The sequence below is a fragment of the Pan troglodytes genome, chromosome 18 (assembly GCF_028858775.2).
Source record: "Pan troglodytes isolate AG18354 chromosome 18, NHGRI_mPanTro3-v2.0_pri, whole genome shotgun sequence".
NCBI classification, from domain to species: domain Eukaryota; kingdom Metazoa; phylum Chordata; class Mammalia; order Primates; family Hominidae; genus Pan; species Pan troglodytes.
In genome coordinates, this window is record NC_072416.2 from 35,286,578 (window position 1) to 35,314,408 (window position 27,831).

Below are 27,831 nucleotides of genomic sequence, written 5' to 3' on the forward strand. Positions count from 1 at the left end.
TATATATATATATATATATTTTTTTTTTTAGAGATAAGAGTCTTGCTCTGTCACCTAGGCTGGAGTGCAGTGGCACAATCTCTGCTCACTGCAACCTCCGCCTCCAGGGTTCAAGCGACTCTGCTGCCTCGGCCTCCCAGGTAGGATTACAGGTGCCTGCCACCATGCCTGGCTAATTTTTTTGTCTTTTTAGTAAAGATGAGGTTTCACCATGTTGGGCAGGCTGGTTTCAATTGCTGACCTCAAGTGAGCCACCTGCCTCAGCCTCCCAAAATGCTAGGATTACAGGCATGAGCCACCGCACCCAGCCAAGTTTGTACATATATTTTTGACTACACTTCTTAACTATTCTTAGGATAAATTACTAGAAGTGAAAATTCTTGGGTGAAGAGCTTGAGGCCTTTACACACACACACACACACACACACACACACACACACACACACACAAATAGGCTGGATGCAGTGGCTCACACCTGTAATCTCAGCAGTTTGGGAGGCTGAGGAAGGAGGATCACTTGAGTCCAGGAGGTTGAGAATAGCCTGAACAACATAGCAAGATCTTGTCTCTACAAAAAATTTTAAAAAAATTAGCTGGCCATGGCAGCATGTGCCTGTAATACCAGCTACTCAGAAGGCTGAGGTAGGAGGATCGCTTGAGCCCAGGAGGTTGATTGAAGCTGCAGTGAGCTGTGATTACACCACTGCACTCCAGCCTGGGCAACAGAGCTAGACTCTGTCTCTAAAAAAAGCACAAAATAATATTTAAAAAGCACCAGGTATGCCTGTACTTGAGTTGTCCTTGTTGATGGCTACAAATGAGGACAGCTCTGGCTGAAGGGTGCTCCCATTTCCATGGGCTGAAGGAGGGACATTTTGCAAAGTGTGTTTTCAGGAAGACACAGAGTTTTACCTCCTACACTTGTTTGATCTGTATTAATGTTTGCTTATTTATTTATTTAATTTTTTTTTTTTGAGACAGGGTCTCACTCTGTCACCTGGGCTGGAGTGCAGTGGCATTATTGAGGCTCATTGCAGTCTCAGACTCCTGAGCTCAAACAATCCTCCTGCCTCAGCCTCTGGAGTAGCTAGGACTACAGGCATGTGCCACCATGCCTGGCTAATTTTTTAAATGTATTTTTTTGTAGAGTCGGGGTCGCCCTATGTTGCCCAGGCTGGAGTGCAGTGGTGTGATCATAGCTCACTGCAGCCTGGACCTCGGGCTCAAGTAATTCTCACCCCTCAGCGTCTCCAGTAGCAGGGGCTACAGGCGCGCACCACCAAGCCCAGCTAATTAAAAATATTTTTTTGTAGAGACAGGGTCTCTCTATGTTGCCCAGGCTGGTTTCAAACTCCCAGGCTCAAGCAATCCTCCTGCCTTGGCCTCCCAAAGTGCTGGCATTACAGGCGTGAGCCACTGCACCTGGCCCGTATTAATGTTCAGAACAGGAATTCCAGGAGGCAGGCTAAGTCTATTCAGCTTGTTCATATGCTTGGGCCAACCCAAGAAACAAGTGGGTGACAAATGGCACCTTTTGGATAGTGGTATTGACTTTGAAGGTTTGGGTCAGGAAGCTGGGGAGGAAGGGTGGGCAGGCTGTGGGCAGTCCTGGGCGGAAGACCAGGCAGGGCAGTGTGCTCACTGAGCCTCCGCCCTCTTCCTTTGAATCTCTGATAGACTTCTGCCTCCTACTTCTCCTTTTCTGCCCTTCTTTGCTTTGGTGGCTTCCTTGTGGTTCCTCAGTGGTGCCTGCAACCCCTGGTTCACCTCCTTCCAGGTTCTGGCTCCTTCCAGCCATGGCTCTCAGAGTCCTTCTGTTAACAGGTGCCTGGGGGTGGGGTGGGGGACTCTGGGTGGGGAGGAGGGGAACTTTTGGGTCTGTCATAAATAGAGGGCCCAGAATATGTAGGAGTCAGTCTGGGGAGAGGCAAAGGGGATTTGGGGAAGGAGAAAGCGTTCAAGAAGAAGCAGGGAGAACAGCTAGACCCAGACAGGCTGGCCAGGGAAGCCTGGATGAATGACCACATTCATGGACTGTGCAAGGCTGCTTGCCGGTCCCCTTGCTTCACACATGAGGAGACGGAGGCCCAGCGAGGAGAAGTGACATGGCCCAGGGTGCACAGCAGGTGTGAGACCCCTTTCCTGAGTGCTTCCTCCTGGATCCCCTCTCACCATCTCCACTTTGCCTCCGGTTCTATTTTCCAAGGTCCCGGGTGCAAATGTTTGTTGAATGACTGATGAATAAAAATGATTTGAGTTTGTTACCTTTTATGCTTATATGTTGTGGAAAATGAAATTCTCCTCAAAAGGGAAGGAAATACTTGAGAGCTGCATAGGAAGGAAATTATCTAATTAAGAATGTATAGAAACTTCACTGTTGGGCAAATCATCGTTGTGACACCGGGGGAAGAAGCCATTTGGGTGCTCAGAAGGGAGGCTGGAATTCAGAGCAGGACTGGATGTGCCCCACGACGGTGGTTCTTAGGTCAGGAGTCAGCAAACAGTGGCCTGGGGGCCCGATATGGCCCACGACCTGTTTTTGCACAACCTGCCAGCTAGAGATTGAAGATGAACACTGATAATCGATTTGATGATAGGGAGCACCATCCCCAAAGAATTCTATTTGTCTCATTTGTAAACCCGTATTACAAACAAATTGTACTCAATCATTATGTTTGGAATTTCCCTAATGACAAATTTGTGGAAAAGTATTTTCTGTCTTGTTATATAAGTACTTGTACAACATATTCTATCAGCCTCTTGGTCTGCAAAACCTAAAATTTACTATCTGGCTGTTTACAGAATAAGTGTGCTAATCCCTGCCCCAGGCTATCAGAGCTGGACCTGGGAGGCAGACATCTGGATGCTGGGTTAGTTAGGGTGACCAAACGGATGGGAAAGGGAATGGAGCAGGAAGACATGCTGCTATCTTTTTTTTTTTTTTTTTTTTTTGATACAGGGTCTTTCTCTGTTGCCCAGGCTGCAGTGCAGTGGCATGATCATGGTTCACTGCAGCCTTGACCTCCTGGGTTCAAGCAATCCTCCCACCTCAGCCTCCTGAGTACCACTACACCCGGCTAATTTTTTATTTTTTGTGGAGATGGGGTCTCACTGTGTTGCCTAGGCTGGTCTTAAACTCCTGAGCCCAGGTGATCCTCCCACGTCAGCCTCTTAAATTATTGGGATAACAGGCCTGAGCCACCACACCCAGCCATTGCTTTCTTTTAAATTATTATTAGTTTTTGTTTTTTTTTTTGTATTTAATTTTGAGATAGGATCTCTCTCTGTTGCTCAGGCTGGAGTGCAGTGGCACAATCAGGGCTCAAGTGATCCTCCTGCCTCAGCCCTCCAAAGTGCTAGGACTACAGCCCCTAACTGGCATGCTACTTTCCTCTGCTTGACCCTTCCCCCATTCTCCCTTTAGCCTTGACCTTATGTCATGGGTTCAACTTGGACACTGAAAACGCAATGACCTTCCAAGAGAATGCAAGGGGCTTCGGGCAGACCGTGGTCCAGCTTCAGGGATCCAGGTGAGACCCTCAGATGGAGCCCCCTTTCTCAGTGCTTTCTCTCCAAGACTTACATACCTGAAAAAAATCAGCGATTTGAGTGATCTTTTTCAACAGATAAATCAATTCAAAATATACAACAAATTCATCTTTTGAATTTACAGTGTTCTAAATTCAAAAGATGCAAAAGGGTGTAAGAGTAAAAATCTCTTCCTTACTCCCTTCCCCTAGTTCCCTTCCCAGGAGGGACCTCACAAATGGTTTCCTGGGTGTTCCTTCGGGGAGACTCTGTGTGTACATAACACATACACGTTCCCTCCCTCAGCCAACACACCATGTGTAGTATACATTGTACTGAAATTAAGGCCTGCCTGCAGGCTGCCGCCTATTTTTGTGAATGAATTTTATTGAAAACAACTCCGTCCACTTGTCACTTACTGTTTATTGCCCCTCCCTCCCTTCCTCCCTCCCTTCCTTCCTTCTTTCCTTCCTTCCTTCCTCCCTTCCTTCCTCCCTCTCTCATTCCCTGCTTCCCTCTTTCCCTCCTTCCCTCCCTTCCCTCCCTCCCTCCCTCCCTCCCTTCTTCCTTCCTTCCTTCCTTCCTTCCTTCCTCCTTCCTTCCTTCCTTCCTTCCTTCCTTCCTTCCTTCCTTCCTTCCTTTATTTCTTTCCTTTCTGACATGGTCTTGTTCTGTCATTCAGCCTGGAGTGCACAGGTGAAATCATAGCTCATTGTAGACTCAAACTCCTGGGCTCAAGCAATCCTCCCACCTTAGCCTCCTGAGTAGCTGGGACTACAGGCATGTGCCACCACACCTGGCTAATTTTTTGATTTTTTTTGTATAGACGAGGTCTCACTCTGTTGCCCAATCTGGTCTCAAACTCCTGGCCTCAAGTCATCCTCTTGTTTGGGCCTCCCAACTTGCTGGGATGATAGGTGTAAACCACTGTGCCTGGCTATGGCCACTTTTGAGCTGTAATGGCAGAATTCAGGAGCTGTGATAGAGATTGTATGGACCCTGAAGCCTAAAACATTTACCTTTACAGAAACAGTATTTGTGGAGGTGATAGTACCTTTCCAGAAGAAGGGGGCTGGTCTCTGCTCTTTGCTTTATCTCCCATAATACAGCCCAGTGATTTGAGTCCATTAATCCCATGTTATGCTTGCATTGCATGCCATAATTGGGAGATGCTATAATTTATTTTATTTTATTTAACTTTTTTTAGAGACTCCCTCTCTCGCCCAGGCTGGAGTGCAGTGGCATGATCTTGGCTCACTGCGACTTCTGCCTCCTGGGTTCAATCGATTCTCCTGCCTCAGCCTCCTGAGTAGCTTGGATTGCAGGTGCCTGCCACCACGCCCGGCTAATTTTTGTATTTTTGTAGAGACAGGGTTTCACCATGTTGGCCAGGTTGGTCTCGAACTCCTGAGCTCAGGTGATCCACCTGCCTCGGCCTCCCAAAGTGCTGGGATTACAGGCTTGAGCCACCGTGCCTGGCTTGTAATCTCCTTTTACATTACATTAGATCTCTTGTTAATGAACATTTAGATTGTTCCCAAACTTTTGCTCTATGAACAATGCTGTCATTTTGCACATGTGCAAGCCTATTTGGAAGTAAAGGCTAGGACTGGGATTGCGGTATCCATGGGTGCGTGAGCACGTGCAATTTTAATAGATTTTTCCAGATCACCCTCTACAGTGGTGGCAGCAATTTACACTCACACCAGAAATTCATGAAAATACCTACTTCCTCATACTCCCTCACTCATTTGCCAACTCAGTGTGCTATCAAACTTACTGATCTCTGCAGATCGAGTAGGTGAGAAGTGGTATCTTAATTTAGCTTTAAATTGCTTCTTTTTTTTTTTATGAGAGAGGCATTTTCTGTGAACATGTTTTTCTTATCTGTTGGCCATTTTTCTTTCTTTTTTTTTTTTTACTAGTTTGTACAAGCTTTGAGTACACTGAGGAAAGTAGTCTGGGGTATGAGTTGTGAAGCTCTCTCCCTTGTGTATTATTTTTCTTTTGAGTATGCTTATGGTAGTTTATCACATACAAAAATTTATTTATTTATTTATTTATTTATTTATTTATTGAGACGGAGTCTCGCTTTGTTGCCCAGGCTGGAGTGCAGTGGAGTGATCTCGGCTCACTGCAACCTCTGCCTCCTGGGTTCAAGCGATTCTCCTGCCTCAGCCTCCCGAGTAGCTGGGACTACAGGTGCGTGCCACCACGCCTGGCTAATTTTTTTGTATTTTTAGTAGAGATGGGGTTTCACCATGTTAGCCAGGATGGTCTCGATTTCCTGACCTCGTGATCCACTTGCCTCGGCCTCCCAAAGTGCAGGGATTACAGGTGTGAGCCACCGCGCCTGGCCCAGAAATTTATTGAAAATGACTGTGTGGAGGCTGGGCGCAGGGGCTCACGCCTGTAATCCCAGCATTTTGGGAGGCCGAGCTGGGCTGGTCGCTGGAAGCCAGGAGTTCGAGACTACCCTGGCCAACATAAGGAAACCTCATCTCTACTAAAAATACACAAATTAGCCAAGCATGGTGGCACACACCTGTAATCCCAGCTACTCAGGAGGTTGAGACAGGAGGAATGCTTGAAACTGGGAGGCAGAGGTTGCAGCAGTGAGCCGAGATTGCACCACTATACTCCAGCCTGGGTGATGGAGTGAGAATCTGTCTCAAAGAAAGAAAATAAATAAAAATAAAAATAAATAAAATGACTGTGTGGGCCGGGTCCAGTGGCTCATGCCTGTAATTCTAACACTTTGGGAGACTGAGGTGGAAGGATTGTTTGAGCCCAGGAGGCAGAGGTTGCAGTGAGCTATGATTATGCCACTGGACTCCATCTTGGGCAACAGGGTGAGACCCTGTCTCAAAGAAAAAAAAAAAAGGTTGGCCTGGGACTACAGGTGTGTACCACCACACCTGGCTAATTTTTAAAAACATTTTTTGTAGAGATGGGGTCTGGCTATGTTACCCGGGCTAGTTTCAAACTCCTGGCCTCAAATGATGCTCCTGCCTCAACCACCCAAGGTGCTGGGATTAAAGGCATGAGCCATGGTGCCCAGCTTGAATTGACCTATTTTTATTTTTAAAATTTATTCATTTATTTTTTGGGACAGAGTCTTGCCCTGTCTCTCAGGCTGGAGTGCAGTGGTGCTATCTCGGCTCACTGCAACCTCTGCCTCCTGGGTTCAAGCAATTCTCTTGCCTCAGCCTCCCATTTAGCTGGGATTACAGGTACGCACCACCATGTGTGGCTAATTTTTTGTATTTTTAGTAGAGGCAGGGTTTCCCCATGTTGCCCAGGCTGATCTTGAACTCCTGAGCTCAGGCAATCCACCCCCTTGCCCTCCCAAAGTGCTAGGATTACAAGCATGAGCCACCGCGCCTGGTCCTATTTTTAAATGACTTCTGGTTTTTGTGTCATTCTTAGGAAGACCTTTTCTCATTCTGAGTCTTAACATTTTCCCATTTTTTTCTTTGCTAATTCTTCCTCCTAGTCATAGGAATTTAGGAATCCGGGTATGGGCCCCCACCTTCCTCTGGGTGGCAGAACTTCCTCTGTGGTCTCCTTCTCTCCCCACATGTCGAAGTTTTCTCTATTCCCACTTCTCCCCACAGGGTGGTGGTTGGAGCCCCCCAGGAGATAGTGGCTGCCAACCAAAGGGGCAGCCTCTACCAGTGCGACTACAGCACAGGCTCATGCGAGCCCATCCGCCTGCAGGGTGAGTCACTGCCCCGCCGGGCTGGGACTGGGATTCCCCTGTGAACACATAGGGACTTTCCAGGCCCTCCTGTGTCCTGGGGATCTGTGGTGGGGACACAGGTGCCTGCCTCCGTACCCTCTCCTCTGCCTGCAGTCTCTACCCTAGACATCCCCAGGCAATCCCTCTGTGTTCCTTTCTTTCCCAAGATTTAGGATCCCCCTTCACCGTCAGACCTCCTTGTCTCCCGCATGGAGGTGACCCCTGCCCAGCTCTTCCACAGCCTTCTCTGTCCCCCCACCAGGGTGACCATGCCCATATCTGTCCCCGCAGTCCCCGTGGAGGCCGTGAACATGTCCCTGGGCCTGTCCCTGGCAGCCACCACCAGCCCCCCCCAGCTGCTGGTGAGTGGGGCTGGATCAGAGGAGCATCCTAATGGGGGTGTTTGGGGGCCCACGCATGGTGGGGCTGGGGGTCTTGTGGAGGGTGGAGGTGCTGGGGTACAAGGACAGGAAGCAGGGGCAGCCCCTTCCACTGGCTCCTGTCCCCTAGGCCTGTGGTCCCACCGTGCACCAGACTTGCAGTGAGAATACGTATGTGAAAGGGCTCTGTTTCCTGTTTGGATCCAACCTACGGCAGCAGCCCCAGAAGTTCCCAGAGGCCCTCCGAGGTGGGTTGCCTTTGGCGGAGGGAACAGATGCGCAGCAAAAGACCAGGGGAGGGGGCAGGACTGAGGTGACGTCTGCTCAAGGTCTGGGCTCTGGGTGCAGAAGGGTGGGGGAACTGGGTCCCATTAGAGTCAGAAGCTAGGGAGGTGCTAGGGTCTTGTACTTTAGGAAAACGCCTTGGCTAGGCACAGTGGCTCATACCTGCAATCCCAAAGCTTTGGGAGCCCAGGAGTTTGAGATCAGCCCGGGCAATGTAGTGAGACCCTGTCTCTAAAAAAAAAAAAAAAAAAATTAGCTGAGTGTGGTGATGAGCACCTGTAGTCTTAGCTATTTGGAGGCCAAGGTGGGAAGATTGCTTGAGGCCACAAGTTCAAGACAAGCCTGGGCAACATAGGGAGATCCCCGTCTCTACAAAAAAAAAAAAAAAAAAAAAAAAAAAAAAAAAAATTAGCCAGGCGTGGTGGCACACACCTGCAGTCCCAGCTACTCAGGAGGATCACTTGAGCCTGGGAAGTTGAAGCTGCAGCAAGTTATGATTGCACCACTGTACTCCAACCTGGGTGACAGAGCAAGACCCTGTCTTTAAAAAATAAGTCCAGGTCACACTGCAGAGGAGGGGATGGTGCAAGGTGTCATTGGCAAGAGGTGGGAATCTTGGGGACCATCCTGGGGGGTGGCCTTCCACGCCCCTGTTCCCCAAACCTCTGTTGATTGAGATTCTGAGTGACTGTATGGATTTTTTTTTTTTTTTTGAGGCAGAGTCTCGCTCTGTCACCCAGGCTGGAGTGCAGTGGCACGATCTTGGCTTACTGCAACCTCTGCCTCCCAGGTTCAAGCGATTCTCCTGCCCCATCTTCCCAAGTAGCTGGGATTACAGGTGCCCGCCACCACACCCGGCTAATTTTTGTATTTTTAGCAGAGACGGGGTTTCACCATGTTGGCCCAGCTGGTCTCGAACTCCTGAGCTCTGGTGATCTGCCCACCTTGGCTTCCCAAAGTGCTGGGAATGAGCCAGAGAATGAGTGGGGGGCATGAGCCACCATGCCTGGCCAGAGTGCATGGATCTTTCAAGCTGCTTTTTCCCACTGCTTTGTTCGATGGCTATGCCATCTTTTTGCTTGTCTTCATGTTGATTCTGGGACCACAGGCGAATGTTTCTCCCTTGCATTTTTTTTCTTTCTCAAGCCCTGTTCCTCTATATTTCACCCTCCACAGTTAATCCTCCTTCCTCCACAGAGAAAACAAAAGCTTCAGGCATGGACTCCCTCCACTTTCCCCTTCTCTTATTTTATCTTAATAAGCGGTTTTCCAGTCTTCACTGGAATTTGTTAGACAAATTCTAAAGGAGCTGTAACACCGCACTTTCTCCTTTTTCTCAAATTTCCATAATGACAGCACTCCTGGCAGTGACTCACTCGTTTTAGAGGAAGACCTGTCTCTCCTCTGTCCCATGACTAAATTCTTCCATATGGGCTTTTGAGAGTCTCTCATGCACCAACTAAGGTGATCACCTATCTTTCTTTTTTCTTTTTTTTTTTGAGACAGGGTCTTGCTCTGTCACCTAAGCTGGAGTGCAGTGGCACAATCTCGGCTCACTGCAGCCTCTGCCTCCTGTGCTCAAGAAATTCTTGTGCCTCAGCCTCCAGAGTAGCTGGGATCACAGGTGCGCATATACTGATTTTTGTATTTTTTGTAGAGATGGGGTTTCACCTTGTTGCCCAGGCTGGTCTCGAATTCCTGGGCTCAAGAGATCTTCCCACCTCAGCCTCCCACAGTGCTGGGATCACAGGTGTGAGCCACTGCGCCTGGCCCAGCATCTCTTGAATCACTTGTTTTCTCTCTAGGACAATTAACTTCCCCCTTCCTCTGGCTGTAAACACTCTTCATTCTATCTGTATCTGAAAAGCGATCAACCACCACAATCGATAGCCATGAAAACAATCTTCTCTCTTCCAGTCTCCTCCTCATCTCCTGCCATCTCTCCTCACCCTCACCACCCAAGCTTCCTGAGTGCATTCTCTTCACCCCCGGCTGGCCTCCAGCTTCCCTCTCCACCTAGGGGCACTGGGTTCTGGGTTCTCTTTTCACCCACGTGTTCTTCTTTCCTGAAATCACCCAGTTCTGTGGCTTCAGCTAACACTTCTACCTCTCCCTCTTTAGACCTCACTCTCAGGGTTCAAGACTACTTCTTTAAAAAAGTTTTCATTTATTAAAAAATATATAATACATACACTTGGTTCAAAATTCGAAAGGGTGCGGTAGCTCACACCTGTAATTCCAGCACTTTGGGAGGTCAAGGCAGGAGGATTGTTTGAGGCCAGGAGTTTGGGACCAGCCTAGACAACATAATGAGACCCCATCTCTACAAAAAATGCAATTAGCCAGGCATAGTGGCATGTGCCTGTGGTCTTAGCTATTCAGGAGGCCTCCCAAAGTGCTGGGGTTACAGGCATGAGCCACTGTGCCCTGCCAGTCTTTCTAAAATACAAAACAAATCATCTCACTTCCTTTTCTAAGAACCTTCTGTGGCTTCCCATTGCCTACAGATAAAGTCGAGCTCCTTATTGGAGTAGAAAGGCCCTTGCCCGCTGCTCTTTGCTTGATGCCACCGCTGTGTCTCCATCGCCATCACATACGTTTGTCCCTGTAGTGCTGTTTCCATCAAACGGCATTCCTGGATTCTGCCAGAATCCTTTTGAGGCCCTTGTCCCATATATCAGTAGGAGTCTCAACTGGGACCAAAAGCACATTCCAGTAATGTAACTGCCCAAGGGGTTCACCTTGCCTGCTGCCTAGACAGAGCCAATTCATCAATACAGCAGAATTGCAATAGAGAAAGAATAATTCACACAGAGCCAGCTATGCAGGGGACCAGAGTTTTATTATCACTCGAATCAGTCTCCTCGAGCATTTGGGGGCAGAGTTTTTGAGGATAACTTGGTAGGTCGCGGGGGAAGCCAGTGAGCTGGGAGTGCTGATTGGTCAGGGATGAAATCATCGGGAGTCGGAGCTGTCTTCTTGCGTTCAGTTGGTTCCTGGGTGGAGGCCGCAAGATCGGATGAACCAGTTTATTGATCTGGGCAGTGCCAGCTGATCCATCAAGTGCAAGGTCTGCAAAATATCTCAAGCACTGATTTTAGGAGCAGTTTAGGGAGGGTCAGAATCTTGTAGCCTCCAGCTGCATGACTCCTAAATCATAATTTCTCATCTTGTGGCTAACGTTAGTCCTACAAAGGCAATCTAGTCCCCAGGCAAGAAGGAGGTCTGCTTTGGGAAAGGGCTGTTACGATCTTTGTTTAAACTATAAACTATAAACTAAGTGTCTCCCAAAGTTAGCTCAGCCTACACCCAGGAATGAACACGGACAGCTTGGAGGTTAGAAGCAAGATGGAATCAGTTAAGTTAGATCTCTTTCACTGTCTCAGTCATAATTTTGCAAAGGCGGTTTCAGTAAGATTTATTTACAAAGAGGGGGGTTTATTTATAAAGGGAGTAATTATAAAGCCGTGACAGGCCTAAGGGAGCCATCAGGGACTTTCCAAGCCCTGGGCAAGCAGGTCTGTTGCCACCCCTGGGTTTATGGGTTGAGGAGAGGGAGAGCTCACCAGGGTCTGGAGAGAGTCATGTGGAGCTGGCTTCCTTCTGAGGAACAGTTGGTCTTTTGTGAAGGACATAGCTGTCCCCAAGCAACCTCAATGGGAGAACACCCGGACCTCACTGCCCTCCTCCCTCTAGTCTTCTGTTGAGCCCCCTCATCTGCCAAATCCAATGGGAATCCAGAGGGCAACAGAGTCCTGGTGATGGGGTCCCTGCAGGTTGACCTCCCAGGCCACAGAGCTGAGCGGCAATGGGTAGAAAGTGGATTTGGGGATGGGGCAGAAGGCAGAGGAGCACATTCCACATCACTTTATATGTATGTGCCGTTCCCTTTTCTAGAATCTACTCCTTTTGTATATCTGGCAAATCCTTCCTTCCTTCCTTCCTCCTTTGCTTTCCTTTCCTTTCCTTTCCTTTTCTTCCTTTCTTCCTTTTCTTCGAAGTCTTGCTCTGTGACCCAGGCTGGAGTGCAGTGGTGCGATCTCAGCTACTTTTTGTATTTTTAATAGAGATAGGGTTTCACCATGTCAGTCAGGCTGGTCTCAAACTCCTGATCTCAAGTGATCCACCTGCCTCAGCCTCCCAAAGTGCTGGGATTACAGGTGTGAGCCACCTCGCCCAGCTGGGCAAATTATTTCCTGTTCTTCAAGATCCAGTCAAACATGACCACATTCCCTGATTCCCTTGGGCAGAATTAACGAAAATTTTCCATACCACTTTGTCCTTGTTTATTTACTTATTTATTTATTTTTAAGAGACAGGGTCTTTCTCTGTGGCCCAGGCTGGAGTGCAATGGCGTGATCATAGCTCACTGAAGCCTCAACCTTTTGGGCTGAAGTGATCCCCCACCCTCAGCCTCCTGAGTAGCTGGGACTACAGGCATGTGCTAACATGCCTGACTAATTTTTAACGTGTGTGTATATATATATATATATATATATACACACACATTAAAAATTATATATATAATACATAATTTATATATATATTTAACATCTATTTTTTTTATAGAGACGGGGTCCTATATTCTCATTGTTCAGCAGAGGGCTGACATGCAAAAAAACCCAAAACACCAAGTGTCAAATTACTTGATTCATACTCTTTTTCCCCTTCCCCAGGGTGTCCTCAAGAGGATAGTGACATTGCCTTCTTGATTGATGGCTCTGGTAGCATCAACCCATATGACTTTCGGCGGATGAAGGAGTTTGTCTCAACTGTGATGGAGCAATTAAAAAAGTCCAAAACCTTGGTGAGGGCCCATGGGTAGGTTAGGGAAGAGCCCACACGGGGCTGGAAGATACATGGCAACCGGGCCACCATGTTCTCCTCCCAGTTCAACTGCAGACATTGCCAAATTGACGATCGATTATGGCTTGCCTTCCTGAGTCTCTTTTCTGCTCTGTTGGATGCAGCCTCAGCATTCTTTCAGCCTTTTATAAAGCGGGCAGCTCTAATTGTTAAGGTTGGCATGGGAGATGAAGCCCACGTGTCATTGCTGGCTGAGTTCTATTTTCATTTTTATTTCTTACTTTTTTGAGACAGAATCTCACTCTTTCACTCAGGCTGGAGTGCAGTGGTGTGATCTTGGCTCACTGCAACCTCCGCCTCCCGGGTTCAAGCAATTCTCTTGCCTCAGCCTCCCGAGTAGCGGGGATTACAGGCGCATGCCACCACGCCTGGCTAGTTTTTGTATTTTTAGTAGAGACGGGGTTTCACCATTTTGGCCAGGCTGGTCTCGAACTCCTGACCTCAGGTGATCCACCCGCCTCGGCTTCCCAAAGTGCTGGGATTACAGGTGTGAGCCACTGCTCCCGGCCGCTGGCCGTGTTCTAGTATTGAGGAGAGATGGGAGCTGCTGGCAGCTCTCCGTCCTGGTGAGGCAGGGGATTAGGGGCAGCGCAGAGGAGGAATTTGGAGAGTGGAGTGTTTAAGATCTTCATGGAGCTTGCTGGGAGATGTCTGAGGGGTGGGGGCACCTTCTCCAGCATCACACCAGCCGCCCCCTCCGCAGTTCTCTTTGATGCAGTACTCTGAAGAATTCCGGATTCACTTTACCTTCAAAGAGTTCCAGAACAACCCTAACCCGAGATCACTGGTGAAGCCAATAACGCAGCTGCTTGGGCGGACACACACGGCCACGGGCATCCGCAAAGTGGTGTAAGCTTCCCCTTTTCCCTTAGGATGGAGGGAGGAGGATACACTTTTAGCTAGGCTTTGATGGATGAAGGGAGCCGTTTAGACAGGGGTGGTAGAGGATGCTTCCCCACCGGCAGAGGTGGGGAGGCTGTGCGTGGTGTGTTCATCAAAGGACAAGTCGTGAGTGAAAGGTGGGAGTGGAGTGGGGAAGTGAGGGAAAGGTGTCTGGAGGGAAGCTACAAAGATCAGCTCAGGCCAGGGAGCCAAAGGCAGCTTTACAGCCCGTGGTGAGATATCCCCATGTCTCATTTTGGGAAGTTCACTCTGATTTTGAGGTGGGTGTAGAGGCAAGGATGGGGTTGGGACAGAAGTACAAGAAGCACTGGAGAGTCCTAGAGGGGCTGGGGAGCTGGTGCAGTGCTCTGGGAGAGGTTTCCTGAAGGCCAATTAAGTATGTGTATATATATATATATGTGTGTGTGTGTATATATATATGTGTGTGTGTGTGTATATATATATATATATATATATATATTTATTTATTTATTTTTTGAGACAGAGTTTCACTCTGTCACCCAGGCTGGAGTGCAGTGGCCTGATCTCGGCTCACTGCAACCTCCACCTCCCGGGTTCAAGCAATTCTCCTGCCTCAGCCTCCTGAGTAGCTGGGATTACATGCGTCCACCACCACCATCAGCGAATTTTTGTATTTTTAGTAGAGACAGGGTTTCACCATGTTGACCAGGCTGGTCTTGAACTCCTGACCTCAGGTGATTCACCTGACTCGGCTTCCCATAGTGCTGGGATTACAGGTGTCAGCCATAAATATATATATTTTTAAAATTCAAAAGTAATAATACTCAGTTAAAAAACCCAAATTATGCGAAAGTATAAAAACAAAAACCGTGAAGGCTTCCTTTCCCTTCCCTGCTGCTTTTCCAGGTCTCGGGGCAGTTGCATCTCAGTGCTAAGTCTCAGGGGAGACGGAGCCCCTCCGAGACCTCGCCTAGCTGTATCTGTGTCTGGGACTCTGCTGACATTTCCTTTCTGATGTTAATAGCATCTCTGGCTAGGTGCAGGGGCTCATACCAGTAATGTCAGCACTTTAGGAGGCCGAGGTGGGAGGATCACTTGAGGCCAGGAGTTCGAGACCAATTGACAACATAGTGAGACTCTATCTCTAAAAAGATAAAAAAATGAACCAAGTGTGGTGGTACATGCCTGTAGTCCCAGCTACTCAGGAGGCTGAGGCAGGAGAATCACTTGAGCCCAGGAGTTCAAGTCTGCAGTGAGCTATGATTGTGTCTCTGCACTCCAGCCTGGATAACAGGGTGAGTGTCTATTTCTTAAAAAAAAAAAAAAATTAGCGTGTCATCTACTTGCATTTGACTTTGTCCCTCCTGTTTCCTGCACAGACGAGAGCTGTTTAACATCACCAACGGAGCCCGAAAGAATGCCTTTAAGATCCTAGTTGTCATCACAGATGGAGAAAAGTTTGGCGATCCCTTGGGATATGAGGACGTCATCCCTGAGGCAGACAGAGAGGGAGTCATTCGCTATGTCATTGGGGTAGGGAATGCAGCTCTCAGGTTGATGCTTCTGTGGAGGGTTTCTATGTGGATCCATCCTCCCTTCAATTTGCAAATATTATTAAAATCAAAGTGACATGAGAGCTAATGCTAGCTCATATACACCGTATCAGCTATCTGTTGCCACATCAATGCTGTGTAATAAACTATCCCAAAATTCAGCAGCTTAAAATAATAAGTAAGCCTGTGGGTCAGCCTGCCAAGAGTTCTGGTCTCAATGGCCTTCCTCACTGTCATTAGCTACAGGTTGGCAGGCTGCTCTGCTGATTTTGTCCAGGCTCTCTCTGTTTCTGAGGGTTGCCAGCTATGTCATCTGCTGGACCAGATGGCCTTGGGTGGAACCACTGGGGTGACTTGGCCCTTTGGCAACCTGGCTCTCATTCTCCAGGGCTAGCCTGGGCATGTCCTCATGGTGAAGGCAGGGGAGCAAGAGAACAGTGGAGATGTTGCAAGTGCTTTTTTACGCCTCTGCATCATGTTTGATAACATCCATGGGTGTCACGAGCAGTGCAAGGTTAGCGATAACCAGGTCCATGCAGGTTTGTGTTTTTCCACAACATCTTTCGCTGATGCTATTTCAATCACAAACACCACAAGCTGCATGGAATTCCCAAGGAGGCAGTTCTTCTTAGTGCATCCTGTTCCCTCAGACACTCTGGCTCAAGCCACCCACAAGTCAGTCAATATTGCAAACCATATATAATAGTATACTTAATCAATATATAAGTTATAGGTTAAACATTCCACAGCAAACAAAGTAACATTTAACATCAGAAGAAAAAGAAAGAGGAGAAAGGATGAATGAAAAGGACTCCTGGTCTGGGCCCAAGGGTCCTGTTAGTCTTGCAAGGCAGAGTCTTTGATGCGGCGGAGCCCTCGGCAGCAAATGCCAGGCTCTCATCATGAGCGACTGCGAGGTGTGAGTTCCAACAGCTGCTTTGAGCTGCTGAAGGCCTGATCTCTTCTAGTCACAGAGCTGTCTGGTGAGAACAGACAGAGACGAATGTGCTTGTTTGCATCCTTATCTGGTTGGATGTAGTCTTTATGTGTTTATTTTATTTATTTATATTTATTTATTTATTTATTTTGAGACTGAGTCTTGCTCTATCGCTCAGGCTGGAGTGCAGTGGCATGATCTTGGCTCACTGCAACCTCCACCTCCCGAGTTCAAGCAGTTCTTGTGCCTCAGCCTCCTGAGTAGCTGGGACTACAGGCACGCACCACCATGCCTGGCTAATTTTTGTTTTGTATTGTTAGTAGAGATGGGGTTTCACCATGTTGGCCAGGTTGGTCTTGAACTCCTGACCTCAAGTGATCTGCCCGCCTTGGCCTTCCAAAGTGTGGGATTATAGGCATGAGCCACTGCACCTGGCCTATTTAAAAAATTTGTTTAAAACGACCTTATCCTTGTTGGCAAAGTGCCCTGTGAAATATAGAATGGAGCCTTTTTCTAAGATGGAGTCAGTTATGTCAAGGGTGCTCTGTATACAATGGGCTAAAGCAAGACTCATGTCTGAGCCCAGAGGCAATGAAGGGGGCAGATGACTCCACCAAGAGCAGGAGGGCACAGCAGAGTGCTGGGGGAAAGGGCTTGGATACAGGAAGAGGCAAGGAGCCAGGATCATCAGTGTAATCAAACTACTACAGCACCTGCATGACACAGAAAGCGATATCACCATGGATACATGCCTTGGCACGTAGGACATACCTTCATATAAAGAAAAAGGCTCCCCTTCCTCTAGGGGGAGGTCAGCTCCATACCAGGAGACGTGGCACAGCAGATGGATCAGCAGCCGGGTTTCTGCCCCAACTTGCTTCCTTGGCACAGTGCCTTGTGCAGTGTACAACCTGCCCAACTATACCTGGCAACCCTGTCCCTGGGACCTTCTGATGCATTTCCTCACTTGATAAATAATGGTTCAGACTAGTTTCCTGCAGAATTGTCTTTGCTAGATGATACTGCTAGCCTCACACCATGATTTGGCCTCTGTTCCTTGGTAACAGGTGGGAGATGCCTTCCACAGTGAGAAATCCCGCCAAGAGCTTAATACCATCGCATCCAAGCCACCTCGTGATCACGTGTTCCAGGTGAATAACTTCGAGGCTCTGAAGACCATTCAAAACCAGCTTCGGGAGAAGATCTTTGCGATCGAGGGTGAGTCAGGCATCTGTGTTCCCAGAGCAGCTCCAGAGGCAGCCCCCCACCCCAGAACACATAGTCCCCTCTAGAATCCAGACCTTCCTGACCCTTGGTATCCCCCAGCATCAACTCTCTCCACTTCCTTCAGCTCCCAGTCCCAGCCTCACTTGGTCAATTCCTTTGAAGTCAAAGAATCCATACTTTTATCTGTAATTTTGCAAATCTTGGCTATAGGCTGGTAAATTGGAGTATGGGGGAGTCAAATCCCACCCAGTATTTTAACAAAAATTTGGATGTGTTGCCAGCTGTCGTCTGTTTGGTTCTCTGTTGTATCCCAATTGCCTAGAATAGTGCCTGGTACTCAGAAGGTGCTCAATAAATGTTTGTTGAATAAAAGGAATTTAGAAATTGGGGGATTTCATATACAGTCTGGGTTTATGGCTTATCTTGAAAAGCTGGAAGATTAGACACCTTGAAGACCGCATTCCCACTTGGCAGGATGTTGCTGGAGGTGAATGGCTGCCATCCTTCTAAGAGGGACGTATGCTGTCCAGCTTGACACAGATCCTGTCGGAGTCTCCTTTGTCTGTGGCCACCAGAGCACTTGGGTTTTCAGTACCTGTTCTAGGTTCTTCTGCTTTCTTTTCTTTTCTTTTTATTTTTTTTTTGAGACTGAGTCTTGCTCTATTGCCCAGGCTGGAGTGCAGTGGTGCGATCTTGGCTCACTGCAACCTCTGCCTCCCAGATTCAAGTGATTCTCCTGCCTCAGCCTCCCGAGTAGCTGGGATTACAGGCGCATACCACCACGCCCAGCTAATTTTTGTATTTTTAGTAGAGACGGGGTTTCACCATGTTCACCAGACTGGTCTCTAACTCCTGACCTCAAGTGATCTGCCCATCTCAGGCTCTCAAAATGTTTGGATTACAGGCGTGAGCCACCATGCCCGGCCTTCTGCTTTCTTTAATATAGAAACTTCTCCTCTTTACAGGTACTCAGACAGGAAGTGGCAGCTCCTTTGAGCATGAGATGTCTCAGGAAGGCTTCAGCGCTGCCATCACCTCTGTAAGTGGCCCTTCATTAAATTGCGGGGGTGGGGCAGGGGGTAGCAAGAAGAGATAGGAGAGATGTGGGGGTTTGGGGACTCTTCTCTGTGATAGATACTTGGGAAGTAGCTCTGTGAGGGGCAGCGGTTGTCCCTTCTTCCTTCCTCATCAACCCTGTTCTACACCTTTCCCAGAATGGCCCCTTGCTGAGCACTGTGGGGAGCTATGACTGGGCTGGTGGAGTCTTTCTATATACATCAAAGGAGAAAAGCACCTTCATCAACATGACCAGAGTGGATTCAGACATGAATGATGCTTACTTGGGTAAGTGGGGAGGGCAAGGGTTACTCTAAGAAGGGGTGAGGATTTGGCATAAGTCAACTAGCATAGATGTCTGGGTCTTGAATGAATGGGATACATATGTATGGGATACTAGCTATTAGTCTCTTGGGATAGCTTTAAAGACAGAAACTTCAATTTTTTTTTTGAGGTGGAGTTTCTTTCTTGTCGCCCAGGCTGTAGTGCAATGGCACTCGGCTCACTACAACCTCTGCCTCCTGCGCTCAAGCGATTCTCCTACCTCAGTCTCCTGAGTAGCTGGTATTACAAGAATGCACCACCACCCCTGGCTAATTTTTTTTTTTTTTTTCGAAATGGGGTTTCGCTCTTGTTGCCCAGGCTGGAGTGCAATGGCGTGATCTTGGCTCACCACAACCTCCGCCTCCCAGGTTCAAGCGATTCTCCTGCCTCAGCCTCCTGAGTAGCTGGAATTACAGGCATGCGCCACCATGCCCGGCTAATTTTGCATTTTTAGTAGAGATGGGATTTCTCCATGTCGGTCAGGCTGGTCGCGAACTCCCAACCTCAGGTGATCCACCTGCCTCGGCCTCCCAAAGTGCTGGAATTACAGGCATGAGCCACCGTGCCTGGTCTTTTTTTGTATTTTCAGTAGAGACCGGGTTTCGCCATGTTGGCCAGGCTGGTCTGGAACTCCTGACCTCAGGTGATCCGCCTGTCTCAGACTCCCAAAGTGCTGGGATTATAGGTGTGAGCCACCGCACCCGGCCAGAAACTTCTAAATTGAATTGTAATTATGTTCTTAAAGAGAAATATAGCGTAGGGATCAGTTACCCCAACACAGCAAGCGTGGGGCTGCCCCAGTGCCCCTACTCAAGGGGTGGGTCTGCATGGTGGAGGAGGGGGCAGGGAATGCACTTCACCTCTCAGACCCCCACCTTCAGGTTATGCTGCCGCCATCATCTTACGGAACCGGGTGCAAAGCCTGGTTCTGGGGGCACCTCGATATCAGCACATCGGCCTGGTAGCGATGTTCAGGCAGAACACTGGCATGTGGGAGTCCAACGCTAATGTCAAGGGCACCCAGGTGAGTGCGGTTTGTGGAGCATGAATGTGCAAACAGAGGCGCCCTGGGGTCTTAGAGATTCCAGGAGGGGCATTCAGATGACATGCATGGCCCTCTTGTAAAGGAGGCTTTGGGGGCTGTGAGCTGGGGAGTTGTGGGATCAGCTTAGCATTTGTGAATGCTGTGTCCTCAGCTTTTTTAACAATGATAAATAACAATGCTTGCCTGTACAGAGCTCTCTATGGGTCTTTCTGTACTCAGAGCTGGTATTCAACCCGTATATAACCAGGATAGCCATGTTAGTTAATAAAATATTGAAACAATTCCGTATTCATTGATAAATGGTGGATTCCCCCTCACCCATGCACTCTGGTGCTTCCCCAGTCTCTGTGGGCTTCCCCATGATCCAGCAACTATGAGGTCAGGCAGGACACTTCACACACCCTCTAGGATCTGCTCCAGCCACGCCTCTGCTCAGTACCTGTGCAGCTCCAGCTGTTCATTATTTTGAATATCACCCCTGCAAAAGCAGCATGGTCACATATTATGTGGGAACTAGTGAGTGAGGCAAAACTCTCTAGTCAAAATCATTCTTGCAAATTCCTGAAATAGGACTGCACCCATGATATGGTGCCTATAGTTCTTTATTTTATTTTTATTTTATTATACTTTAAGTTCTAGGGTACATGTGCACAACATGCAGGTTTGTTACATATGTATACATGTGCCATGTTGGTGTGTTGCACCCATTAACTCGTCATTTACATTAGGTATATCTGCTAATGCTATCCCTTCCCTCTCCCTCCACCCTACGACGGGCCCCGGTGTGTGATGTTCCCTACCCGGTGTCCAAGTGTTCTCATTGTTCAATTCCCACCTATGAATGAGAACATTTGGTGTTTGGTTTTCTGTGCTTGCAACAGTTTGCTCAGAATGATGGTTTCCAGCTTCATCCATGTCCCTACAAAGGACATGAACTCATCCTTTTTTATGGCTGCATAGTATTCCATGGTGTATATGTGCCACATTTTCTTAATCCAGTCTATCGTTGATGGACATTTGGGTTGGTTCCAAGTCTTTGCTATTGTGAATAGTGCCGCAATAAACATACGTGTGCATGTGCCTTTATAGCAGCATGATTTATAATCCTTTGGGTATATACCCAGTAATGGGATGGCTGGGTCAAATGGTATTTCTAGTTCTAGATCCTTGAGGAATCGCCACACTGTCTTCCACAATGGTTGAACTAGTTTACAGTCCCACCAACAGTGTAAAAGTGTTCCTATTTCTCCACATCCTCTCCAGCACGTGTTGTTTCCTGACTTTTTAATGATCACCATTCTAACTGGTGTGAGATAGTATCTCACTGTGATTTTGATTTGCATTTCTCTGATGGCCAGTGATGATGAGCATTTTTTCATGTGTCTGTTGGCTGCATAAATGTCTTCTTTTGAGAAGTGTCTGTTCATATCCTTTGCCCAGTTTTTGATGGGGTTGTTTGATTTTTTCTTGTAAATTTGTTTAAGTTCTTTGTAGATTCTCGATATTAGCCGTTTGTCAGATGGGTAGATTGTAAAAATTTTCTCCCATTCAGTAGGTTGCCTGTTCACTCTGATGGTAGTTTCTTTTGCTGTGCAGAAGCTCTTTAGTTTAATTAGATCCCATTTGTCAATATTGGCTTTTGTTGCCATTGCTTTTGGTGTTTTAGTCATGAAGTCCCTGACCATGCCTATGTCCTGAGTGGTATTGCCTAGGTTTCCTTCTAGGGTTTTTATGGTTTTAGGTCTAACATTTAAGTCTTTAATCCATCTTGAATTAATTTTTGTATAAGGTGTAAGGAAGGGATCCAGTTTCAGCTTTCTACATATGGCTAGCCAGTTTTCCCAGCACCATTATTAAATAGGGAGTCCTTTCCCCATTTCTTGTTTTTGTCAGGTTTGTCAAAGATCAGATGGTTGTAGATGTGTGGTATTATTTCTGAGGGCTCTGTTCTGTTCCGTTTGTCTATATTTCTGTTTTGGTACCAGTACCATGCTGTTTTGGTTACTGTAGTCTTGTAATATAGTTTGAAGTCAGGTAGCGTGATGCCTCCAGCTTTGTTCTTTTGGCTTAGGATTGACTTGGCAATGTGGGCTCTTTTTTGGTTCCATATGAACTTTAAAGTAGCTTTTTCCAATTCTGTGAAGAAAGTCATTGGTAGCTTGATGGGGAAGGAATTGAATCTATGAATTATGTTGGGCAGTATGGCCATTTTTACGATATTGATTCTTCCTATCCATGAGCATGGAATGTTCTTCAATTTGTTTGTGTCCTCTTTTATTTCATTGAGCAGTGGTTTGTAGTTCTCCTTGAAGAGGTCCTTCACATCCCTTGTAAGTTGGATTCCTAGGTATTTTATTCTCTTTGAAGCAATTGTGAATGGGAGTTCACTCATGATTTAGCTCTCTGTTTGTCTGTTATTGGTGTATAGGAATGCTTGTGATTTTTGCACACTGATTTTATATCCTGAGACTTTGCTGAAGTTGCTTATCAGCTTAAGGACATTTTGGGTTGAGACAATGGGGTTTTCTAAATATACAATCATGTCATCTGCAAACAGGGACAATATGAATACCCTTTATTTCTTTCTCCTGCCTGATTGCCCTGGCCAGAACTTCCAACACTATGTTGAATAGGAGTGGTGAGAGAGGGCATCTCTGTCATGTGCCAGTTTTCAAAGGGAATGCTTCCAGTTTTTGCCCATTCAGTATGATATTGGCTGCGGGTTTGTCATAAATGGCTCTTACTAGTTTGAGATACATCCCATCAATACCTAGTTTATTGAGAGTTTTCAGCATGAAGGGCTGTTGAATTTTGTTAAAGGCCTTTTCTGCATCTATTGAGATAATCACGTGGTTTTTGTCTTTGGTTCTGTTTATATGATGGATTATGTTTATTGATTTGCATATGTTGATCCAGCCTTGCATCCCAGGGGTGAAGCCCACTTGATCATGGTGGATAAGCTTTTTGATGTGCTGCTGGATTCAGTTTGTCAGTATTTTATTGAGGATTTCTGCATCGATGTTCATCAGGGATATTGGTCTAAAATTCTCTTTTTTTTGTTGTGTCTCTTCCAGGCTTTGGTATCAGGATGATGCTGGCCTCAAAAAATGAGTTAGGGAGGATTCCCTGTTTTTCTATAGATTGGAATAGTTTCAGAAGGAATGGTACCATCTCCTCCTTGTACCTCTGGTAGAATTCAGCTGTGAATCCGTCTGGTCCTGGACTTTTTTTGGTTGGTAGGCTATTAATTATTGCCTCAATTTCAGAGCCTGCTATTGGTCTATTCAGAGATTCAACTTCTTCCTGGTTTAGTCTTGGGAGGGTGTAATGTGTCCAGGAACTTATCCATTTCTTCTAGATTTTCTAGTTTATTTGTGTAGAGGTGTTTATAGTATTCTCTGATGGTAGTTTGTATTTCTGTGGGATTGGTGGTGATATCCCCTTTCTCATTTTGTATTGCGTCTATTTGATTCTTCTCTCTTTTCTTCTTTATTAGTCTTGCTAGCGGTCTATCAGTTTCGTTGGTCTTTTCAGAAAACCAGCTCCTGGATTCATTGATTTTTTGAAGGGTTTTTTGTGTCTCTATTTCCTTCAGTTCTGCTCTGATCTTAGTTATTTCTTGCCATCTGCTAGCTTTTGAATGTGTTTGCTCTTGCTTCTCTAGTTCTTTTAATTGTGATTTTAAGGTGTCAATTTTAGATCTTTCCTGCTTTCTCTCGTGGGCATTTAGTGCAATAAATTTCCCTCTACACACTGCTTTAAATGTGTCTCAGGATTCTGGTATGTTGTGTCTTTGTTCTCATTGGTTTCAAAGAACATCTTTATTTCTGCCTTCATTTTGTTATGTATCCAGTAGTCATTCAGGAGCAGGTTGTTCAGTTTCCATGTAGTTGAGCGGTTTTGAGTGAGTTTCTTAATCCTGAGTTCTAGTTTGATTGCACTGTGGTCCGAGAGACAGTTTGTTATAATTTCTGTTCTTCTACATTTGCTGAGGAGTGCTTTACTTCCAACTATGTGGTCAATTTTGGAATAGGTGTGGTGTGGTGTTGAAAAGAATGTATATATTGTTGATTTGGGGTGGAGAGTTTTGTAGATGTCTATTAGGTCCGCTTGGTGCAGAGCTGAGTTCAATTCCTGGATATCCTTGTTAACTTTCTGTCTCGTTGATCTGTCTAATGTTGACAGTGGGGTGTTAAAGTCTCCCATTATTATTGTGTGGGAGTCTAAGTCTCTTTGTAGGTCACTAAGGACTTGCTTTATGAATCTGGGTGCTCCTGTACTGGGTGCATATATACTTAGGATTGTTGGCTCTTCTTGTTGAATTTATCCGTTTACCATTATGTAATGGCCTTCTTTGTCTCTTTGATCTTTGTTGGTTTAAAGACTGTTTTATCAGAGACTAGGATTGCAACCCCTGGTTTTTTTTGTTTTCCATTTGCTTGGTAGATCTTCCTCCATCCCTTTATTTTGAGCCTATGTGTGTCTCTGCACGTGAGATGGGTTTCCTGAATACAGCACACTGATGGGTCTTGACTCTTTATCCAATTTGCCAGTCTGTGCCTTTTAATTGGAGCATTGAGCCCATTTACATTTAAGGTTAGTATTGTTATGTGTGAATTAGATCCTGTCATTATGATGTTAGCTGGTTATTTTGCTCATTAGTTGATGCAGTTTCTTCCTAGCATCGGTGGTCTTTACAATTTGGTATGTTTTTGCAGTGGCTGGCACTGGTTTTTCCTTTCCATGTTTAGTGCTTCCTTCAGGAGCTCTTTTAGGGCAGGCCTGGTGGTGACAAAATCTCTCAGCATTTGCTTGTCTGTAAAGTATTTTATTTCTCCTTCACTTATGAAGCTTAGTTTGGTTGGATATGAAGTTCTGGGTTGAAAATTCTTTTCTCTAAGAATGTTGAATATTGGCCCCCACTTTCTTCTGGCTTGTAGGGTTTCTGCCGAGAGATCAGCTGCTAGTCTGATGGGCTTCCCTTTGTGGGTAACCCAACCTTTCTCTCTGGCTGCCCTTAACATTTTTTCCTCCATTTCAACTTTGGTGAATCTGACAATTATGTGTCTTGGAGTTGCTCTTCTTGAGGAGTATCTTTGTGGTGTTCTCTGTATTTCCTGAATTTGAATGTTGGCCTGCCTTGCTAGATTGGGGAAGTTCTCCTGGATAATACCCTGAAGAGTGTTTTCCAACTTGGTTCCATTCGCCCTGTCACTTTCAGGTACACCAATCAGACGTAGATTTGGTCTTTTCACATAGTCCCATATTTCTTGGAGGCTTTGTTCATTTCTTTTTATTCTTTTTTTCTCTGAACTTCTCTTCTTGCTTCATTTCATTCATTTGATCTTCAATCACTGATACCCTTTCTCCACTTGATTGAATTGGCTACTGAAGCTTGTGCATGCATCACGTAATTCTCATGCCATGGTTTTCAGCTCCATCAGGTCATTTAAGGTCTTCTCTGTGCTGTTTATTCTAGTTAGCCATTCGTCTAATCTTTTTTCAAGGTTTTTAGCTTCTTTGTGATGGGTTCGAACATCCTCCTTTAGCTCGGAGAAGTTTGTTATTACCGATCATCTGAAGCCTTCTCCTCTCAACTTGTTAAAGTCATTCTCCGTCCAGCTTTGTTCCATTGCTGGTGAGGAGCTGCGCTCCTTTGGAGGAGAAGAGGCACTCTGATTTTTAAAATTTTCAGCTTTTCTGCTCTGGTTTCTCCCCATCTTTGTGGTTTTATCTACCTTTGGTCTTTGATGATGGTGACATACAGATGGGGTTTTGGTGTGGATATCCTTTCTGTTTGTTAGTTTTCCTTCTAACAGTCAGGACCATCAGCTGCAGGTCTGTTGGAGTTTGCCGGAGTTCCACTCTAGACCCTGTTTTCCTGAGTTTCACCAGTGGAGGCTGCAGAACAGCAAATATTACAAAACGGCAAATGTTGCTGCCTGATTCTTCCTCTGGAAGCTTCGTTGCAGAGGGGCACCCAGCCGTATGAGGTGTAAGTTGGCTCCTACTGGGAGTTGCCCCCCAGTTAGGCTACTTGGGGGTCAGGGACCCACTTGAGGAGGCAGTCTGTCTGTTCTCAGATCCAAGCTGCGTGCTGGGAGAACCACTACTCTCTTCAAAGCTGTCAGACAGGGACATTTAAGTCTGCAGAAGTTTCTGCTGCCTTTTGTTCAGCTATGCCTTGCCCCCAGAGGTGGAGTCTACAGAGGCAGGCAGGCTTCCTTGAGCTGCAGTGGGCTCCACCCAGTTCGAACTTCCTGGCCGCTTTGTTTACCTACTCAAGCCTCAGCAATGGTGGACGCCCCTCCCCCAGCCTCACTGCCACCTTGCAGCTTGATCTCAAACTGCTGTGCTAGCAGTGAGCAAGGCTCCGTGGGCGTGGGACCCTCTGAGCCATGCGCGGGATATAATCTCCTGGTGTGCCATTTGCTAAGACCATTGGAAAAGTGCAGTATTAGGGTGGGAGTGTCCCAATTTTCCACTTACTCTCTGTCACGGCTTCCCTTGGCTAGGAAAGGGAATTCCCCAACCCCTTGCACTTCCCAGGTGAGGCGATGACCCACCCTGCTTTGGCTCATACTCTGTGGGCTGCACCCACTCTCCTACAAGCCCCAGTGAGATGAACCCAGTACCTCAGTTGGAAATGCAGAAATCACTCGTCTTCTGCGTCGCTCACGCTGGGAGCTGTAGACTGGAGCTGTTCCTATTCAGCCATCTTGGAACCTCCTCTGCCTATAGTTCTTTAAAAAAAAAAATTTCACGCAGGGCATGTTGGCTCATGCCTGTAATACCAGTGTAGCAGGACAAGCTGCATACAAAACCCCTCAGACACCGAGTTAAAGAAGGAAGGGCTTTATTCAGCCAGGAGCTACAGCAAGACTCACGTCTCCAAAAACTGAGCTCCCCTAGTGAGCAATTCCTGTCCTTTTAAGGGCTTAAAACTCTAAACGGGTCCACGTGAGGGGGTCGTGATTGATTGAGCAAGCAGGAGGTACGTGACTGAGGGCTGCATGCACCAGTAAACAGAACGGAACAGAACAGGACAGAGATTTTCACAATGCTTTTCCATACCATGTCTGGAATCTATAGATAACATAACTGGTTAGGTCATGAGTTGATCTTTAACCAGACCCAGGGTGCAGCACCGGGCTGTCTGCCTGTGGATTTAATTTCTGCCTTTTAGTTTTTACTTCTTCTTTCTTTGGAGGCAGAAATTGGGCATAAGACAACATGAGGGGTGGTCTCCTCCCTTACCAGCAATTTGGAAGGCTGAGGCAGGTGGATCACCTGAGGTCAGGAGTTTGAGACGAGCCTGGCCAATATGGTGAAACTCTGTCTCTACTAAAAATAAAAAATATAAAAAAAAAATTAGCCAAGCGTGGTGGCGTGTGCCTGTTAATCCCAGCTACTTGGGAGGCTGAGGCAGAAGAATCACTTGAACCTGGGAGGTGGAGGTTGCAGTGAGCTGGGATCATGCCGCTGCACTCCAGCCTGGATGACAGGGCGAGACTTCATCTCTATTAAAAAAAAAATTTCAAGTTTTAGATTTGGGATACATGTATAGGCTTGTTACATGCATACATTGCATGTTGCTGAGGTTTGGGCTGCAGATCCCATCACCCAGGTAGTGAGCATAGTACCTGTGGTGGTTTTTCTTTTCTCTTTTTCTTTTCTTTTCTCTCTCTCTCTTTTTTTTTTTTAGAGACAGGGTCTCACTATGTTGCCCAGGCTGGTTTTGAACACCTGAGCTCAAGCAACGTTGCCCAGGCTGGTTTTGAACTCCTGAGCTCAAGCAATCCTCCTGCCTTGGCCTCCCAAAATGCTGAGATTACAGGCGTGAACCACTGCGCCTGGCCCAATAGGTGGTTTTCCAACCCACACCTCCTGCTCCTCCATCTGGTAGTCTGCAGTATCTATCATTCCCATCTTTATGTCTATGTATACCCAGTGTTTAGCTCCCACTTATAAGTGAGAACATGCAGTATTTGATTTTCTGTTCCTGTGTCAATTCACTTAGGATT

The 27,831-nt window shown here is 46.7% G+C and overlaps 1 protein-coding gene across 5 annotated transcripts in view; it reads left to right on the plus strand.

Annotated features, from left to right (window-relative positions):
- Positions 1 to 1,670: 1,670 nt before the first annotated feature.
- Positions 1,671 to 27,831, plus strand: part of ITGAM (integrin subunit alpha M) — a 72,505-nt gene continuing 46,344 nt past the window's right edge. Inside the window, exons 1-12 of one of the 5 annotated variants that reach the window (XM_016928461.4) lie at positions 1,671 to 1,824; positions 3,425 to 3,530; positions 7,146 to 7,249; positions 7,562 to 7,632; positions 7,781 to 7,898; positions 12,612 to 12,742; positions 13,505 to 13,650; positions 15,045 to 15,198; positions 17,223 to 17,373; positions 18,348 to 18,421; positions 18,597 to 18,726; positions 19,644 to 19,786. In XM_016928461.4, coding sequence (XP_016783950.1) covers positions 1,797 to 1,824; positions 3,425 to 3,530; positions 7,146 to 7,249; positions 7,562 to 7,632; positions 7,781 to 7,898; positions 12,612 to 12,742; positions 13,505 to 13,650; positions 15,045 to 15,198; positions 17,223 to 17,373; positions 18,348 to 18,421; positions 18,597 to 18,726; positions 19,644 to 19,786 — 1,356 coding nt within the window. In that variant the 5' untranslated portion in view covers positions 1,671 to 1,796. Of the gene's footprint in view, positions 1,825 to 3,424; positions 3,531 to 7,145; positions 7,250 to 7,532; positions 7,633 to 7,780; positions 7,899 to 12,611; positions 12,757 to 13,504; positions 13,651 to 15,044; positions 15,199 to 17,222; positions 17,374 to 18,347; positions 18,422 to 18,596; positions 18,727 to 19,643; positions 19,787 to 27,831 lie in introns of those variants that run through there. The other 4 variants (XM_054667981.2, NM_001194934.1, XM_016928462.2 and 1 more) reach the window with 4 other exon arrangements.